General features: G+C 45.8%; 2 protein-coding genes across 2 annotated transcripts in view; both read right to left on the bottom strand.

The window, feature by feature from the left end:
* Nucleotides 1-3: 3 nt before the first annotated feature.
* Nucleotides 4-8119, bottom strand: chpt1 (choline phosphotransferase 1). Its single transcript, XM_084447502.1, has 8 exons — nt 7707-8119; nt 5104-5251; nt 4786-4927; nt 4549-4633; nt 3960-4091; nt 3501-3659; nt 3286-3411; nt 4-2369 (listed from the first exon to the last, which is right to left on the bottom strand). The coding sequence occupies exons 1-8, from the start codon at nt 7944-7946 to the stop codon at nt 2253-2255; spliced, it is 1149 nt and encodes a 382-aa protein (XP_084303628.1). The 5' UTR covers nt 7947-8119; the 3' UTR covers nt 4-2252.
* A 1105-nt stretch (nt 8120-9224) lies between these two features.
* The window catches only part of mybpc1 (myosin binding protein C1), a gene marked incomplete at both ends in the record, with an annotated part of 31170 nt that continues 21909 nt past the window's right edge, over nt 9225-18485 (bottom strand). Inside the window, 18 exons of the mRNA XM_084447740.1 lie at nt 9225-9322; nt 11548-11734; nt 12002-12138; nt 12558-12717; nt 12960-13099; nt 13276-13471; nt 13625-13713; nt 13808-13975; nt 14125-14259; nt 14908-15096; nt 15223-15327; nt 15476-15635; nt 15914-16050; nt 16171-16277; nt 16380-16545; nt 16714-16880; nt 17157-17262; nt 17391-17515. Coding sequence (XP_084303866.1) covers nt 9225-9322; nt 11548-11734; nt 12002-12138; nt 12558-12717; nt 12960-13099; nt 13276-13471; nt 13625-13713; nt 13808-13975; nt 14125-14259; nt 14908-15096; nt 15223-15327; nt 15476-15635; nt 15914-16050; nt 16171-16277; nt 16380-16545; nt 16714-16880; nt 17157-17262; nt 17391-17515 — 2572 coding nt within the window. The remainder of the gene's footprint in view (nt 9323-11547; nt 11735-12001; nt 12139-12557; nt 12718-12959; nt 13100-13275; nt 13472-13624; nt 13714-13807; nt 13976-14124; nt 14260-14907; nt 15097-15222; nt 15328-15475; nt 15636-15913; nt 16051-16170; nt 16278-16379; nt 16546-16713; nt 16881-17156; nt 17263-17390; nt 17516-18485) is intronic.

Below are 18485 nucleotides of genomic sequence, written 5' to 3'. Positions count from 1 at the left end.
GAATGAATGAAAAATATTTCTTTATTACAATCTTTTTCAATTGTTTGTTAGTACAAATAGGCCTGTTTTACTGTGTACTGTTGAACAGTGCAAAACCATGTTACAGTTGAGCATGTGGCCTTTTAATGCATAGTTCCAAAGTTCACCGGCTGGCTGGTCTCGCTGCCCCAGACTGCTAGCTGGCAACGCCTGACTGAACAATGGGTGAACATTTGTAAAGTCAGTGTCAGTTCAATCAATAATCTTACATCACCTGAAGGCTCTTCAATGAAATTACCCTTCAATATCAGCATCTGAGCAAATCTATCTTTTAGGACATGGTTCACTTCCCTACAATGTGCATATTGTTGAAGGTGGCTCAATTCTTTGTTTGAATATTAAAATCAACATTATCAAAGAAGGGAGAAGATTACCCAATTTCCCAAAATGCATCCTAATATGTTCAAACAATGACTAAAAGCCAACATTATGTTGAGTCATCCCCATGAAACTGTCACAAAGCTATTCAGAATCATACTATATTCAACAATTATCACAAACCATTAAAGTTCAAGTACCAAATGCATTCACCTATACAATGTATAAATGTGTTTGTATAAATGTAAAATGAAAAAAACAAATGACAGTTTCCAGTCACGAATTATGTGTAGCTAACAATAAAATAATTTCCAGTAGCATAATTATGTCTCACTAGTGTTAAGTATCTTGCGTGATACTTCAATAAAAACCATAAATATTGTTCCATAAATGAGGTTTTCTGCAGAAACTAGAATATAAGAGAACAAAGACAGTTCTTCAACTTCGTCCACAATACATCTGCACAGAAATTAAACAAATAAAACAAAAATAATTAAAAAAATAAACATTAAGGCTTCAAACTGAATTCTGTACAATCATATATAATTAATGTAGCCCTTTAGAGAGGAGAACCTAGAAAGCAGACAGTCTTGTGTTAATGCATCATCATTGATCAAACCTCTACAAGGGCCTCTGGAGTTAGGAAACAGATGGCAGTGGGTAGTGGAAGATGGGTGATGTCCAGTACGTTCAGTATACTGCAGACAGTATAGAGAATATCAGACAGGCCTTCCTATGGTTTATATGGGGAACCTTGTAGAGGAATTGTCGGTGTTGTCAGTCAGCATTAACACAGACCCTCTGACCATTTTCACCTGCAGTCCTTGACACATCTAGAGCTTCCCATACCTCACTGAACACAAGCCAGTCCACATCTCACACATCATTGAAATTCTTCAGAGGTTGAAAGGTTGATTATTTTTGTATTCTCTAGCCCTGATTTGAGGTACTTTAACTTCACTTTGATTCACATTTGTCCAATAAATAAAGATACATGATTGGGGAAATTTGTCAAGAGGTACCATGTCAATTTTGGGCAAATAACAAACATCATAAATGAGAACCTTGGTATTTGTGATACAGTACACTACTACATTGCTCAAAATAATTAAGGGAACACGCATCCAGCCCTCAATGGGTTAATGATTGTTCTTGCGTCATTTTGCTCTCGACGAATTACACAATGTAATCAATGAAGATTTTCAACTTGAATATTTTGTTCATCGAGATCCGTGATGATAACTGATGACTAGTGTTCCCTTAATTTCTTTGAGCAGTGTACAAGCCTGGGCTAAATGTACTGAAGTGCATATAGGAAGGATTCTTGTCATCTTTCAGTCTAAATACAACTGCATGCAAACAATTGGAGAGGGGAAAACAAAACAAAAACATATAGAATTTGATCACTGTGGATGATACATTTGATACAAGCCCAAAATAAGCAGTACCTCGTACTAACAGTAGACTCAGAATTGAATGAGGAGGAGATGGAATGCGTATCTTTTTGATGTTAAATTTCATGCATCTCTCGATGACATTCTGAATTTTACAAAAATTGTCTCAGATAATGATTACGACCTTAGCAGACACAAAGAGGAACCAAGATCCATTCCATGTTCATCCCCATGCTGTCTACACTGCACTCACGCAGAGAGAGTGGAGGCAGTCTAGTAGTTGGTGCGGTTAGTAGTGGGACCCTTCATCTGATCAGGGTTGTTCACCATGCCACCATTCTTTCATTTCTTGCGTATGTGGGGGGGGGGGGACAGACTTTAGTCAGAGGTGGTCACTTTGTCAAGGCTACTGCGGTTTTGGGTCAAGGGGATCTCGTCTACTACTTCCAGGAGCGGGGCGGCGTCCTCGTGCTGCCCCGCCTCCTCCCGCCGGGCAAGCCATCAGTCGCGGTGGGCGTGGCCCGGCGGCGTGATGCTGAAGACGGAGATGCGTAGGTGTGAGGCGATCTGGAGGCACACGCCTGTGCAATAGCGCGTCAGGTCAACCAGAGACAGGACCTGAGAGGGAGAGAGAGAGAAGAGAGAGATAGAGGGAGAGAGGGAGAGAGAGAAGACAGAGGGAGAGAGAGAAGAGAGAGAGGGAGAGAGAGAGGGAGAGAGAGAGAGAGAGAGAGAGAGGGGTTTAATCAAAACAGAGGGAATCTTGTAGTAACACTGTCTTTAAAGTGATGACTTTCGACAGTCATTAAAATCTTGTATGTGAAGAAGGCTGGTAGGTAGGCTAACTGTTACGTGCAGCCAACCCCCCACTAGGCCTGGGCCTGTAAGTTATTATGATTTAAATCCCATATATCTTGTAAAAATGTTTATTATTACACTATAATAATGCCTGCAATCCTGGGTGGAACTGGGGATGAGCATGTGCCTGCTGTCATGTCTGTGAGGGCGTGGCGGTGAGGTAAGAGTGCCAGGTGAACCTGACGCAGGGCAGCAACAGGAAGCGACAGGACGGCGTTGGGCTGCGCACGGAGCAGCCAAGCTCGCAGAGAACCACGAGGACACTGGTAACTTTGCCAAGGCGAATGGGACTATTGGGGCTGCTTTCTGCCCTGGGATTGTATTGTAGATCTTTGTGAACCGTCTTTGTTAACCCAACCTGAATGAACTGTGAGACGACGGAGCTGGCCCGAGATGACCGCCAGCTAGTGACGCCGAGCCTGGGACGCCGAACAGGCACACCACAGTGGACGACCAAACAGAGGCACACTGTCTCTCAGTTCTCCCGTTGGATTTGCCAGCAAATGTATGCTTCTATGTACCGTAATTGTACTGTGGAGGAGGAAACTGGGAGGCTTAAAACACTGGATCTTAGAACACGTATCCTTCCCCTAGACCAAACGTAGCCAGGCCAGTGATAGGTGGTTTCAGATGGCCGGCTAGACTCGGCAGCCACCCGGCACGTTGTACTACTCACCATGGCGATCCAGAGAACTATGTGCTCATCAACGAAGCTGTTGAAGTACTGGTTGAGGAAGAGGAGGCCGGGGCCGATGAAAGCCGTGTCCGGGAGGTACAGCTCACTCTTGGTCATGTGCGCTACCTGCAGCGGAGGCAGAGACGCGTATATGAGCTGCGGAGGACGGAGGAGAAGAGGAGCGTCTTGAGTTCTTGAGACGTTGTATTACTCACCACCAGCTTGTTGGAGATCTTGGCGATGACCATGCCGAAGGTGAGGATGTAGAGGCAGGGGTGGAGCTCGAACAGCTGGGTGGAGGACTTCTTGTAAATGATGAAGGCCAGGGTGAGGATGAGGCTGATGTGCATGCCTGGAGTCAGGACACTGGTGTCCTAGGGAAGATGTTTTTAACAGTTATTATCCTGTATAAATCACTCTACGAAGACATTGCAGCACAATGTATAACAGGTAGGATATACTATATAATGATCTAGTACTTGACAAGAAACTACAACACATGATAAGAAAATGCTGAGAAATATGGATATTCATTTCATTTCAATCTTTCAGTTTATTGAATAAGGTACGGTGCACGTTAATAAACAACAAAATGTAAACATGCTAGATTTAGCTGAACTATCCGAGTTGTCATATCGATCAACTGTTGAAACGAATGCAAGAACGAGACTCACAGCGACGGTAGAGCCGTTCTTCCCAACGCCCCCGTTCAGGATGACGTGGAAGTAGTTGTAGGAGGAGAACACGGCTCCGCCGATGATACCGATGATGGGCAAGATGCTAAAGGTCAGGCCGAGGACGGGCATCTGAGGAGAGACGGACAGGCTTCCGGGTTAGCAGGGAGCCGTCGGCAGTCTTTACACCGAGGCATGCCGAGCGGGATGGGGGGGGGGGGGGGGGAGCGGGGAGACATCATCAGCTGTCTGAGCCAGATCATGTCCGCAGGTGACCTGTTGCCATGAGGTATAGCTACCCATAATTACCTTCTCCCTTCACATTTGACGCTTAGTCAAGCCTCCGCGGGCAGCACAGAGTGAAAGTGAAACAGAAGTTCTATTTAATGACTAGTAGTGAGTTTGTGAGTTGGTTGGTAGGTACTAGGTGACTATTAGGGATTGGTTTCAAATGTCATAGTCCAAAATGGTGATCTCAAAACTAACAAAGAGTATAAAGACTACAACTTTAGGACCCCAAAAACCAAAAGGAAAGAAGAAAAAGTATGTATGAGGGTTTATTGTGAGCGCATGGATTAGAGTGTCGTACCGTAGTGTTCCATAAGCCCACTCCCCCAAAGGCTGACATCAAATACATGATGATGATGGCGATCTGGACCTCTGTCACGTCAACCCTGCGTGGCGAAAAGTGAAAAGGGACTCAAAAGGGAAGATTCAAACCAGGAAGCAGGAAAGCAGTTTGAAGGAAGTGTTAAGCGACCCATTAAAGTGTTAAGTGACTAATTTGAAGGAAGTGTTAAGATGACTCTTTGATTGTGCAACTCACAGGCCGAATCGCAGGGTTCCGGACACATAGGTCTGCCAGTGGGCACAGAAGAACATGAACGATCCCACGAAGCCACAGAAGAACATCCAGTCTGGGTACCTTCCTACCCCGCAGGCAATACATGATCCCACAGAAACAAATACTGCAGAGAGGGAGAGAGAGAGAGAGAGAGTCAGAATGTGGAAGTAATGAGACATGGCGTGGTCTACATAACATTGTCGCAATGTTGTCACATAGGTTCTAATCACATTCATCATTGCTGCAGACAAAAATACCGGGAAGTCTCAAAACATCGGTTTAGGAGGCTATGGGCCACACCTGTGGACACAGCGTCACAGCCGTGGTCGAAGAGCTCGCCCAGAGCCGAGCTGCTGTTGGTCCTCCTGGCCTGCTTCCCATCGATCGCGTCCAGAGACTGATAGATGAAGAGTCCCAGAGCACTGAGGATGAAGGCCCATGATGGAGCCTGTCAGAGAGGGAGAGAGACAGAGAGAGGGAGGGGGAGGGAGGAAGACCGCGAGAGACAGAGGGGGGGTAGCGAGACAGAGAGAGAGAGAAAGAGAGAGAGAGAGGAGGGAGAAAAAAGTGGGAGGGAAACAGAGGGACAGGGGGGGTGGAGAAGGAGAGAGTGGAAGAGAGGAAGGCAGAGGGGGAGGGAGAGAGACAGAGGGAAGGAGAGAGAGAAAGAAAGAGAGAGAAGTAGAGAAAGAGAGATTAGTCAGGATAAAAGACAGTTTGGCCAGGCCTGAGTCCAAAGCTGCATGTGCTTTAGCCAAATGGCTACATGATGCTGTCACTGTATGGGCAGCTAGACTGCAGTAGCATCGTAGCCAATTGTTTAAAAGCATGAACAATGAACTCTCATCCCTCTGTGAGAAAACAAACACTAATTAGAGAAGCAGCTGACTTACATATTTACATGATGAGAGAAAATGCCAATCCTGGAATTTTAATACAGTAAAAGGTTCTACAAACAAAGTTGTTTATCATTTCCCACATCTTGTGAGACTGAGGCATGCTTGACAAGAGAATGATTTATAGCAACGTTAATATCACTGTTTCCCAAGAGCATTTGGTTTTTTCCTGGCGACATCCAACCTGGAATGCTTTTAACACAGGGGACTCATTCAACTGCAGCCCAGCCCCACACAACCACACCTGTCCCCTCCATTTCATGATGTGGAGATGCAGACCACGAAGGCCAGAGAATATCCTCTGAGGGTTTATGGCAGACTAGCACATACTGAATAATAAAGAGCAAAGCTATGAAGGATTGTGGGAGGTATGATCTGAACACAGTCGCTGTTGCGTTTCACTTATGTTCCAGTACTCGACACACAGTGAAGCAAAGATAGAGATTTACGTGGAGCGTGACTATGTACAGTAGGGAGTGTACTTAATCAGTATTACCATAATGAAGAGAAATTGTGTGGTGTGTGTGTGTGCCTGTCTGTAAATAAGCAAAAGTATAGTTTAGAAGGTAACATTCCAAGTGACCTGACCTGGTCAGTTCCTCCCTCTGGGATTTGCGTTTCACCAGCCATCTGGACACCAAGAGCAAGCCAACTCTCTTGTCTCTCTGCAAGACTGTACTGCTTTAACAGTGTGTGTGTGCGTGTGTGTGTGTGTGTGTGTGTGTGTGTGTGTGTGTGTGTGTGTGCGTGTGTGTCTGTCTGTGTAACCAAACAACTATTCAAACAACCTGCTGTTCTCTTTATTTCCAGGAGACCTGCTGGGCTCCAGACCCTTATTCCTCTCCTATTAATGCTGTTAAATTAGCCTGTCCTACTGTCCTAAGCTGCAGTTAAATATGCCTCTGTCCTCCTGTCCTAAGCTGTTGTTAAATTAGCCTCTGTCCTCCTGTCCTAAGCTGTTGTTAAATTAGCCTGTCCTACTGTAAGCTGTTGTGCACAACTTGTGTCCTCCGGGGCAAAAGTCCTACTGTGCTTTCTGCCTCTTCATTGAACTTATTGGATAAGCTGCAGTACTACAAAGCACTACAAAAAAGTTAATTTCAGGTAAACACATAGGGCTACTACAGCTGTTACTCGCCTACACACAACACTGTGTGTATATCTTCCCATGGACACATACAGTGTTTCCATGTATGCTACTACTGTAGGGTAGGAGGACTGATGCTGCAGGTAAACTATATCAGCTATGACTTCAGCTCGGTGAAATCTGGACTTTGTGTCAGTGGTTCTAATCTAAACTAACACGTATTGGTGGACAAAGGTATACTTGTGGAGCGAAGTCCTGAATTACCAGTGAGGATGAAATGTACCCACAACACACACACACGCACACGCACACGCACACACACGCATACGCACACACACGCATACGCACACTCACACACACACACACAAACGCACGCACTAATGGCCAATCAGTCTGACAACAGCATGTCAGCAATGATCCCAGAAGTGGAGCATAGGTCATCAACGATATGGAAACAAACCACGTGGCATAGGGATAGCCTCTTCTGGTAGTTGATATGCTGAGTTGACATCTTGGAAGTTGAATGGGGTATGCATGCTAGCAATTAGCCATCCTACAGTAGGCCTATGTGATTCATGGCATCAATAGCCTATTTCCACAATATGACCTAGCTGGTTTATTTGTGAACACGTATTTGCAACCTTTACACCAGTATCTATTTCGCTACGTTACTTCCAGCAAAATGATCAGCAGTGTGTTGCAGAGAGAACACTGAATCGACTACCTAGTTATTGGAAACATTCGCCTAGAAGATGAAAGGTTACATCAGCAGGCTAGCCCCAGACGGTTCAAGATGCAACATAGTAGGACACTGTATCAAAGCTGTCAAACGCGAATAACTATAGAACAGAGACCGACGGACTCGCTAGCTAGGCTACATATCTCAGAAAGTTTCCAAAGCCAAGGTCGCTGTCACTTACCTCTTCGGTTGCCGACGGGCAGTAATACACTAGCACTACAGTTGTGAGAATATTCACCACCAGTCCACTTATAGTCAGAGTATTCGGTGCGATCGTGGTTGGAATTTGTTGGACCAGCCAATTCCAGAAGACCTGACACGGTGGTTCGAGCAGGGATCGGCCAGAGGCGCTGTATTTGTGTTCCTCCAGCCGCTTGAGTTGAGCGGCTGACAGCGGCTCCGGCCACAAGAAATGTGGCATTGTTTTCCGCCTCTACGCTCTGAAAAAGTAGACTACGGCGAGGCTCCTGGTGCTCTTGCTTATCTCAGGTTGTGATATCTGCTCGCGTCCAACCAGAAAAGGCGTGTTCCTTTGGCATTTATGTGAGAATAATAGTTACATTTCCTTGTGCGGAACCATGAGTTGCCGTTATCTTTTCCGTTTCATCGAAAATGAAGCAGGAAGGAAGCCGAGGCCCGGAAGAGATGAAACCGGGAGATTCAAACGTCTGTAGGATGTTCTTATTCTCATCACAGCTTTGTGAGCCTACACCTTGGCCTCCACCACCCCAAAGAGTAGACTATTGTGCCCATTCTATTCCGTTGAATACAATATCAAATATAATATATGTATGTAGGCTTATGTTGAATTATTAAATAAATGCAGTATAAAGTACATTAAATGTAGATTATACCTGTGTATTGTGTGTAATTGAACTACAACAAATGACCAAAAAATAGAAGTTGTCTTTTTCATGTTCCTATAGGCTATAAAAAATGTGTTTCTTGAATTACCTTTATACATATAGGTTACTGTAATTCACAAACAACATCTAGCCTGTGTGTTTGTTTTAAAGATTGTTAAATCATCACTGAAATAAATAAAACACTCTAAATTATTTGCAAGTGTATTTTTATTTCATGAATCATAATTACAAATTGAAAGTAAAATCATGCACATGTGGCCTGACATCTGACAGTACACTGAAACCTCAAGTACAACAATTTATGTGTCATGCAGAGAGTGGCAAAGAAGGCAGATAGCCTTCACAACACAATTTTTATCAGCAAAAAGTAAAGTATGTTATACTCTCAATACCCCTCACGATTTCAGAAGACCTTACCAACAACTGCATCTTGAAGTTTTATTTTTTTGTTTTTGATCACATAGACTTTGCCTTCCAACATGAAGCCATTATCTACATACATTTCAGACCCTAGAAGGTATTGCTACCCTCCAGTCCTTTCCCCAACAAAGAAATAAATGCTGATAGGTGACTGTTACTGTAAATCCTATATTTTTACACACTATTGAGCTCAAATAAAATAAAAAACACTGCCGACATGCATCAGAGCTTAAACAGAGCCGTTCAATTCAATGGTCACAAGCTCCTAACCCGCACACAGCATACCATGCCCAAGACCAGTGTCCCCCCCACCCCCACCCCTACAGACTCCTGGCTGCAGGGGAGCGTGAAGAGGGCCACTGGTGGCAACAGGATTCTGGGAAAGCCTAGGCGTGTCGGCGCTCAGTCCTATTTCACTTCTCAGCCTCGACTGTCTTCGACTCATTCATGTACTTATCAATCAGATGTAAGGGCACTCCACGCTGCATGAGCTCATAGAAGGTGAACCCTCCTGGGGGGAGAGAGAGGAAACACTCTCAGTCTCGTGTCGGGAAGGATAGAGGCATGAGGTGGGTGGAGAGAAAGAAAGTGGAGAGAGTGAGTAGAGAGCGAGAGGAGAGAGAGAAGGAGAGGGAGAGATGGGGGAAGAGAGAGAGGGGGAGAGAGAAGTAGAGAGAGAGGGAGAGAGAGAGAGAGAGAGAGAGAGAAAAGTAGAGAGAGGAGAGAGAAAGAGAAGTAGAGAGAGAAACAGGCTATCCATGTAGGGAGATGAAGGTAAGGGCCCAACGGGGAAAGCCGGGAGTCAGTGAGCAACACAGCGACAGTGAGAGAGGAGAGAAAAAAGTCAGCGTCAGTAAAGGGCAGGATGGTGCAAGACACATTCCCACACACTTCCAGTCCGTGAGTGAGTCTGCATCTGCTCAGGCTTGCAGTGCTAGGAGTGAAGACATGAGCATTCGTTAGGGACGGCTGAAATATATGGCCATAATCTGCAAGCTCAAAGGTCATTTCTCTCACTGAAGGATGCTGACATGACTAGATGATACAGACTCAGATAGCAATCATTCCTTCAGCTTATACTGCCTATTCGTCCAGATAATGCATGAGCAGAGGGAAGCACACACTGTACATATATGGGTGAGCTTGATAATCATATCATACCCACTACATAGTATCATATCTAGTATGTACAGAACAGGACACATGATAAAGACAGTGTTTCCAGAAGGACACAGGTCACACAAGCTGCCACATCACTTCAACCATTACTAGACGTTAGGGGTATGCTTGACTTTAGACAGCCACCCTACATATTATATGAAATGAGCTGACTAAAAAGTAATACAATTTAATGTCGCCCTAGCATACAAGTACACATGTAGAGAAATCAACTTCATGCACGTCACACTTTGATTAATACATGCAAGGCCTAAATGCTGGCATTTCTTTCCTGGCTCCTTTCGGCGGTTGTGGACTAAAAGCGACTATTTATGATTTGCAAGTGCTGAGAAAACCTGTATTATTGGCATTTGAAAGATGCATAATGAATGACATAAGCTTCATATGCCAAAACCATATGAAAGCTTACCTTGGATGAGAACATACATTCACTATTCCTGAGTGGGGACTGGGGGAGAGAAGAGAACACGGGTTAACCAAACGTTCATGAGAAGGAGTTTATATGTTCATTTATACAACGGGTAGTTCCGACCTCGCAATCTGATTGGTTAAGAGCCGTTGTACGTTGTATATGCCACGATATACCACAGGCAAAGCCTCTTTACTGTTCTATGTGAAATATTGCTGCGCCAATTATTACTGAGTCAATTATTAGGCTACTGCCTGAAAAACTTAGTTCCATTGCGTAACAGTCTATTGGTTACATTACAGTTTCTCCTCAAGAAAAATTGAAACATTCAATGTAAATTTTGAGTTGTCTATCCGTCCTGTAGCCTACCACTCTGGTTTATCATCACCACTTTTGCCACTCGCAATTGCACAAAAAAGGTAGGCTACACTTCGCTCATGGCTCGCTAGGTTGGTCAGGAGTTGCTAGTGGTTGCTAGGGCTTATTATTGGCCATATACCACACCCTCTCATGAGTTATTGCTTCAGTGAAGGAGTTATATGTTCATGTGAAGGAGTTATATGTAATTGAATTGAGTTATTGAACTCTTTTATATGAGGAGTTAAAAATGTATCAGAGGGAACAACACCATCTGTGGAGGGGGGAAACATTTAAAGATGGAGCCACAACATAATTCAGTCAAAACAAGGGAACATTTTATCTGATGATATATCTACAACAACATTACGACTATTTATCAAGGTGTAGTGATATTGTCGTATAGTAGGTGTGTATTGAGTTGATGTGTGATGATGAGGAAAGTGATTGTTTGGCATGTGATGAAGGCTATTCCTCGATATCATGGGTATTCCTATCATGTTGTACATGCCGAAATTGCAAAAAGAGTAAAAGTTGGGAGCAGAAATATACAGGATTCGGCTACTGTATACCCAAACAAAATGGAAACTTTCAAAAATGTTTCTGATCCATTCTGTCAGTCTATAGGAGGACAGATACTTACGTGTCCAGCTGGTATGGCCGTCCCCTTGGTGGTGTACTGAAAAAACAGCTCAGGCACTATCCTACTGTACGTAACCAACCAGGACACTGACACGCGGGGTCAGGGGTGCACACCGGGCGCCAGGCGTTCCCTTCGAGCCCAAACTGACCTTTGACCTCAAGCTTGCACTCCACCTGAGCCTCCCCCAGGTCGTTGATGGCCTTGCAGGAGTACGTTCCCCCGTCGTAGGGGTTAGGTTTGCGGATCTCCAGGGTGCACACGCCTTGGTTGCTGAACATGCGGTAGCGTGGGTCATCTATGATGGCCATCTTGTTCTTCATCCAGATCACTTTGGGCTGGAGTCAGAGATACAGAGGTTAGTAGGGAAAGGACGCTCAAAGTAATTCTTTAAATACTCCTATCATTTTAAGTACAGTACTGTACTGTGTAGGCTACTGTATAACTATAGTGTTGGTGACCACCATAGGCATTGTTTGATTTAAATTTGTAGTCTTTAATTCAAAGTTCTGTGATTTGGCAGTAAGCTTGGCTGCTCTGTTACTAAAGAGCGGGCGTCACCTGGCCGTCGGTCTCACAAAGCCAGAGGGGCCCTGCCAACCTACCCGCGGATTGGCACGAACGCTGCAGTTGAGTGTGGCGTTGTAGCCGGCGATGGCGAAGGTGTTGATCAGCGGCTGTGTGAACTTGGGCGCCTCTTTGAAGTCGTGGTCAATGTACTCCGGGTTCTTCAGCTGCATGCCTGTGGAGGGAAGGGTAGAGGAACGGGGTCGTACATGATACTGAGGTGCATCATGGGGGAATTTCCCTTGTGAGGAAGGAGAGACAATCGTTTCTTTATTCATCATCTGTACAGGTATCACTAGCAGTACGAACGAACTACAATACGCTTTGTTATAAAATAGAAAACATTTTCTAACATATCATTCTGTTACCTTCAACGTTACATTTAGCTTTGAAAAGAAAAGTGTCCAAGTGGCGCAAAACCATCTGAACCTATGGGTTAGCCTCGTGAGACCATCCTGATCTCGCGAGCTCGGAAACAGAACGTGAGGACGGTGTCGCCAGGCTAAATAGTGAACGACACTGGCACTCTTTACAATGAAAGCTGGTCGCAATTAATTGCTCTCGCTCCCTCCACACAGCAGAGCTCAGAGATACCTTCTTTGACGATGAGGGCGCTGTCCTTGGTCTGGGTGGCGCACTCGCTCAGGCCGCACATGTTCTCCGAGTAGATCCTGAAGTAATACTCGTTCCCCACCACCAGCTCCGTGATGGTGATGCAGGTGCGGTGGTAGTGCTCCACACACGTGTACCACTCCTGCCACAGAGATCAGGCTGAGTCAAAACACACCGCACTATGGCCTACAGGGACTACAGCTCAAAACCATCCAGCTGGCCAATACTGGCAGTATTTACAGTTGTGCTGATCAGTATGCACTGTCTCTGTAAGACGGTAAAAAAAAATTATAGAGTACTACATACATTTGTATAATGCAGACACACAAAAGAACAATTAACTGTTGTGTACAAAGACCCAAGCCAGTTCTGTAAACCTCATACCATGGTTTTTTTGTCTGCTTTCTGGATGGTGTAGCCTATTATGGGGGCGTTTCCGTTGTCCCTAGGAGGGGTCCAGTCCAGAGCCACGTTTCCGCCCCACACTTCATCTATCTTCACACACTGTGGCGGCCCTGGCAGATCTGAAGAGAAAGCAGAAATTAGTCGACAAAAACAAACGGCCCTGGTGTCAGGTTCGTCTGGGAAACTAAGACTGACTGCAATGAACCCTTCTCTAAGATCTAGTACTTCACAAATTTGAAACGTTTGTTTGTTTGTTTGTTTGTTTGTAGTCTGCCATCCACAACCCTAGGCTCACCTACGATCTGGATATCGATAATGGCCGTGTCCTTGTGGTTCTCCACCTGCACGCTCATCTCGTACTTCCCGGAGTGGTTGCGTTCCGCCTTGCGGATGAAGATGATGCTGTCACACTCCGTGTTGCGGATGCTGACGTGCGCAGGGTCGATGGCTTTCCCCTCCTTCAGCCAGCTGACCTTTGGCCTGGGCTTCCCCTGAGGAGCAAGCAGAGGAAAGACAGTTTTAAGAAAAAGTACAACATTACTTTTACAATAACAACCAGGGTTTAAAAAAGACAACCAGGTTCTCTGCTATGGGGATGCGAGTGTGTGCCTGTTGCTGCTTTAAATTTATTTTTATTTTTTTACCAAAAATGGCACCACCAGGTTGACAGCTTCTCCGACTTTACGCATGTAGGTCTGCTTCAAGTGTCGGGGGATGCGGATCTTCGGAGGTTCTAATAAAAAGGACAGGTCAGATCGACAAGGGCCATAGGATGTCGTGTTATTGTTCCTGATCTAATACATTTCAAGATTTAACTCAAGACTCACCAATGACTTCTTTGACCAGGATAGAATGCTGGATGGTTCGAGGGGTGCTGGACCCGGCGGCGTTGATGGCCTTTACCCTAACTAGAAGCTTGGCCTCTACGGGGAGTCCAGTGATTGTAAACTTGGTCTTCTCCGTCAGCTCCTTGTTGGCTACGATCCACTCATCAGCTGTGAAGAAACAACACGTTGAGGCCGCTTTTGACAAACCTTAACTAACTCATCACATAAAACATTATTTTGTTTTTAATAATATTACAGTCAGGATTAGGAAGTGTGAGAGTGATTACAAAAAAGAGCCAATCAGCGTGTCATCTCACTTCCTTCAAAGCAGTACTCCACCAGATAGCCATCCAGGCCGGCCGCGCCGATGGCGTCCGGAGGACGCCACTTCATGGTCACCGTGTCGTCTGTGACGTCGTCCACCACCAGCATGGTCGGCTCGCTGGTCACAGCTGAGGGACGGCGGTGATGAGGGTGTCAAAGAGGGGTCGAAGTTCACACAGACCCTCGTTTCATTTTTGACAGTGAATTACGATGGGAACGGAAAGCGTCACACGAAAGCTGATCGTCAGAGCCGAGTGGATGATGTAAAGCCATTACGGAGGCCGCCTCCACAGACACGTGAGAACGACGCCTTTCTAGCAGACTGGTATGCCATCAATCTGCTGATCAGTACTCATTACTGGGCGCCTCCTAACGTCTATTCTTACTTTCGGAATCACATTTAACTCCGATTGAACCCCGTGGGAGGCTGATCTCCTAAACCTATAATCCTCAGCTGATTTGGCAGCCATTATAAAGACATATTTAATGTCTCCCAAAGCTCTGGGCCGGTCCGGCGGAGGTCTCAGTCAGAATGCTTTGAACACAGCAGCATGGAGAGAGACAGGTGCTGGGGGCCTGACCAAGGGCACATTGTAGATGTGAGGTATCCCCCTAGTCTGTCATTTTTCTCCCATTACTGATGTATCGCTGCAGGATAAACTATGTTGACGTACGTAATAGGATAATGCATGTCCAGTGGTGGGACGCTTTCAGTTCAGAGGCGATTGAGTTTACACAGACAAGCGGACATCGAGCGGGGTACTAGGGGTACTTACCCAGGGGAACAAAGGCTTTGGACGGCTCGCTGGGTTTGGACACGCCGATGGCGTTGACGGCAAAGACTCGCACCTCATACGGCACGCCCTCAATCATCTTCTTGGGCTCGAAGGTTGTCTCCTTGTTCAGGTCAAAGTTCAACCTCATCCACCTGGAACTCTGTTTTTTCTTTCTCTCTATGAAGTAACCTTCAGGAAAAAAAAAACACAGCATTATTAGTTTTGTGACGACAAATAAGCTGCCCATTCTATTACCATGTAATTGAATGAATCATGAGATCATTACGGAGAGAGGCAGATGCCAAACACACTTACCCAGAATGGGTGAGCCCCCATCATAGATGGGAGGTTCCCATGTCATGGAGCACCAGTCTCCCCCTACCTCTGGGACCAGGGGAGCATGGGGGGGGTCTGGGATATCTACAGTACCGAGGACAAGAGTCTGAGTTTACCCATTGGTTGTTTTCCATCATGTCAATCTTTTACTCTCTTGTGCTCTCTCTCTCTCTCTCTCTCTCTCTCTCTCTCTCTCTCTCTCTCTCTCTCTCTCTCTCCCTCGCTCTCTTACCGACGACCTTGACTCTGACACTGGCCGTGTCTTCCCCCGCCTCATTCTGCAGGACTATCTTGTAGTTTCCCGTGTCCTCCCTCTCTGTGACGTCGATGGTGAGGCTGGTGTGGTCGGAGAACGTCTCGGCCCGAACGCGGCTGCCGGAGTCGAGGATGACCTGGTGTAGCGAGCAGAGGAGCATCAGTGCACATGCAGTGAATAGCATTGGTCGAAATACACTATTTTGAAATACTTTCATTGACTTAATCTTGTCTGGCACAATGCAAACAATGGGCCTGTCCCAAATAAGAAAACCCCCACCCACTCAGCACTAAAGCAAACGCTAAAGTGATTAGAAGTACTGTACTTCAAAGAGTATTTCAACCCAGGTCTGATGGATGCCATTGTGACCAATGCCTTTATATAGAAATCTTTATTTCAATCTCTTCTTCTCACCCTCTCTCCTTTCATCCACACCACCCTGGGGGTTGGCTCTCCACTGATGGGTATCTCCAGGCGGAGCTTGTTTCCTGCCACGATGGTCACCGTGTTGTCAGGGAAGTTCAAGCTGTCCAGATGCACCTTGGGTGGATCTGCAGGAAATTAAGTCAGAGACAAAGAAGCATAAAGTTGGGCAACAAGCTTGATCACTGGTTATGGTTTAGGGTTATATTTTCTTACTATTTTTCATATTTGTGACAAGAATACCGTACCAATGATATGAACTTTGGCAGAGAGACTCTGTGAGTATCCTTCAGGCACAAAGGTGTAGTCCCCTGCATCGTGGATTGAGCTACTCTCAATCTCAAGTCTGTGGTTCCTGTCAAAACAACAAGAGGACAAGTTGACACTGAAGATCAGCTCCTGGGAACACATGGGATGAAACCATATGGAACGCGGTAACAAATACTGCTGTGCGTACTTGGCTCTGTGCAGGATGCTGATGCGGTCGTTGGGCTGGACCAGCTGTCCGTTCCTGTACCAGCGGCCGGGGACGTTCCCAGGGTAGATCTCACAGTGCAGCTTGAGGGGCTGGCCCAGCAGCACTGTCATGTTCTGGAGGTCCTGGAGAATCTTCAGTGGCTTCACTGACAGAAGGAAGGTCACAGAGAGCGGAGGGGATGGGTGAGAAGAAGAGGACAAAGAGCCAATATGATCCATTTGAATCATCCAAAACTCATACTGATTAGTCTGATTCAAATCAGACTGGGTCTAAGGTAGAGGCTGCTGTGTACAAAAACAAGGTTGACACATACAGTCAACCTGTACATGGGCCTCAGTGGTGCCACCGGTGGCCATGAGGGAGTAGGTCCCTGTGTCCTCCTTGGAGGCATCGTCAATGATCAGCCAGTGTTTGGTCCCCTCAGACTTGACGCGGTATCGCGAACGCACGCCCGTGGGGACCTCCACGCCATTCTTCATCCTGAGAAACAACGAGACTGGAGCCTCAGAGACACATCCAAACAGTTACACCCCATACAACACCCTTGGCTATAATGGTTAATCACTTTTGAGGACTTTTATAGGAAGTCACCGTTGAGGACATCGTAATGGGTAGGCTACTCGCTCTTGTGTAGATTACCACTGTTGTGGCAATCTTCATGTCGCTTTTTTTGGGGTGACATGCTCACAAATGTATATAGTACAACGATAAATAAAGTCCTCAGTCCTGAGAAAGAAGGGACCTCCCCAGTCGTACCATTTAACTTGTGCTCCTTCCTCAGACACCTCACACTCCAACTCGATCCTCTCGTTCACTGTGGTCTTCACAGGCTCAATCTCTTTGAGGATCTTCACGGGCAACTCTGCAGAGGGAAGGGTCAAAGTGTACGATCGGAGACAGGCACAGAGGGAAAGAGAAACCGCTGTATCTTCACCAGGGAACAACAGACAATAAGTTCAGGGACAGTGCGGTTTGGGCTGAGGTCGGTACCTTTGACGAACAGCTCTGTGGTGCACTTCTCATCCCCCGCGGAGACGGAGTAGGCAGCGTCGTCGGTCATCACGCAGTTGTTGATGACCATGATCCTCTGTGTGCCCTTCATCTCAAAGATATACCTATGCATCAAGTCATTCAGTCACATCTCTGGGCACTCAGTGAATTTCTTTGAGCTGAGAGCGAATGTTGCTGTAAATGTGTGTGTGTGTGTGTGTGTGTGTGTGTGTGTGTGTGTGTGTGTGTGTGTGTGTAGTGTTCCTGTTGGAAGTAGGCTGTACATTTGATTCTAATTTAGGAGAAGCGTTTCTCTCTAAACAGTTAAAGTACCAGCCACTGGTACAAGCCATTATACAGCTAGGCTACAAGTGTATATTTGGCAGCCTGGGCCTTGTCCATAGGTTAGTAGTCAGAGGCCTGGGGATTATGGGGTTGGCCAAGTGTGAGGCAAAGCAGACTGCTAAATATTGTTCAATGTCGCTGTATTTGGAGGAGAAGATGTTTTCTGTACCCATAACTCCCCTGGTGTTAGTGGTATTTTCTGTATGCTTACTGTACATCATTATTATGTATATTATACCACCAAGATACAGTATATGTATGTGTGTATGTATGTGCATGTACTGTAAGTACATATTATGTACATCCTAGAAGCTTGTAACTATTACATGTGACACATGTTAAATGACCAAACAACACAAGAGCAATGGAATTATATTTGGGCCCCTGCAATGTATTTTGAAAATGTGGACCATGTGTGTGTGCGTGTGTGTGTGTGTGTGTGTGTGTGTGTGTGTGCGTGTGTGTGTGTGTGTGTGTGTGTGTGTGTGTGTGTGTGTAGCGAGAGAATAAAATATAGTTTGCCCTGTGAACATGTCTTACAATTGGTGCTTTTGTCTTTTCTTACTTGTGTCTCCATAGATCCCTCAAAACCATAATCCTATGCACAAGTATACCCAATAAAATAAAGTAACAACCAAATTCCAGCATGCATCAGTCTGGGTTGGCACTGCACACTAGAGGGGACAGAATAAACAGTGGGGCGGGATCACACTCCAGAGGTCTGTGTTGTTATTGGACAGACTAGACAGT

Source organism: Borostomias antarcticus (genome assembly GCF_949987555.1).
Source record: "Borostomias antarcticus genome assembly, chromosome: 13".
In the NCBI taxonomy this organism is placed as follows: Eukaryota; Metazoa; Chordata; class Actinopteri; order Stomiiformes; family Stomiidae; genus Borostomias; species Borostomias antarcticus.
This window is presented reverse-complemented; position numbering and strand designations above follow the sequence as displayed.

What these genes read in the sequence shown, in the direction of transcription:
- chpt1 (XM_084447502.1), bottom strand. Translation starts at nt 7,946, where the DNA reads ATGCCACATTTCTTGTGGCCGGAGCCGCTGTCAGCCGCTCAACTCAAG. An exon ending in GCCCGTCGGCAACCGAAGAG is followed by an intron (nt 5,252 to 7,706) that starts GTAAGTGACAGC and finishes CCTCTCTGACAG; the next exon opens with GCTCCATCATGGGCCTTCAT. An exon ending in AGATCTCCAACAAGCTGGTG is followed by an intron (nt 3,412 to 3,500) that starts GTGAGTAATACA and finishes CCTCCGCTGCAG; the next exon opens with GTAGCGCACATGACCAAGAG.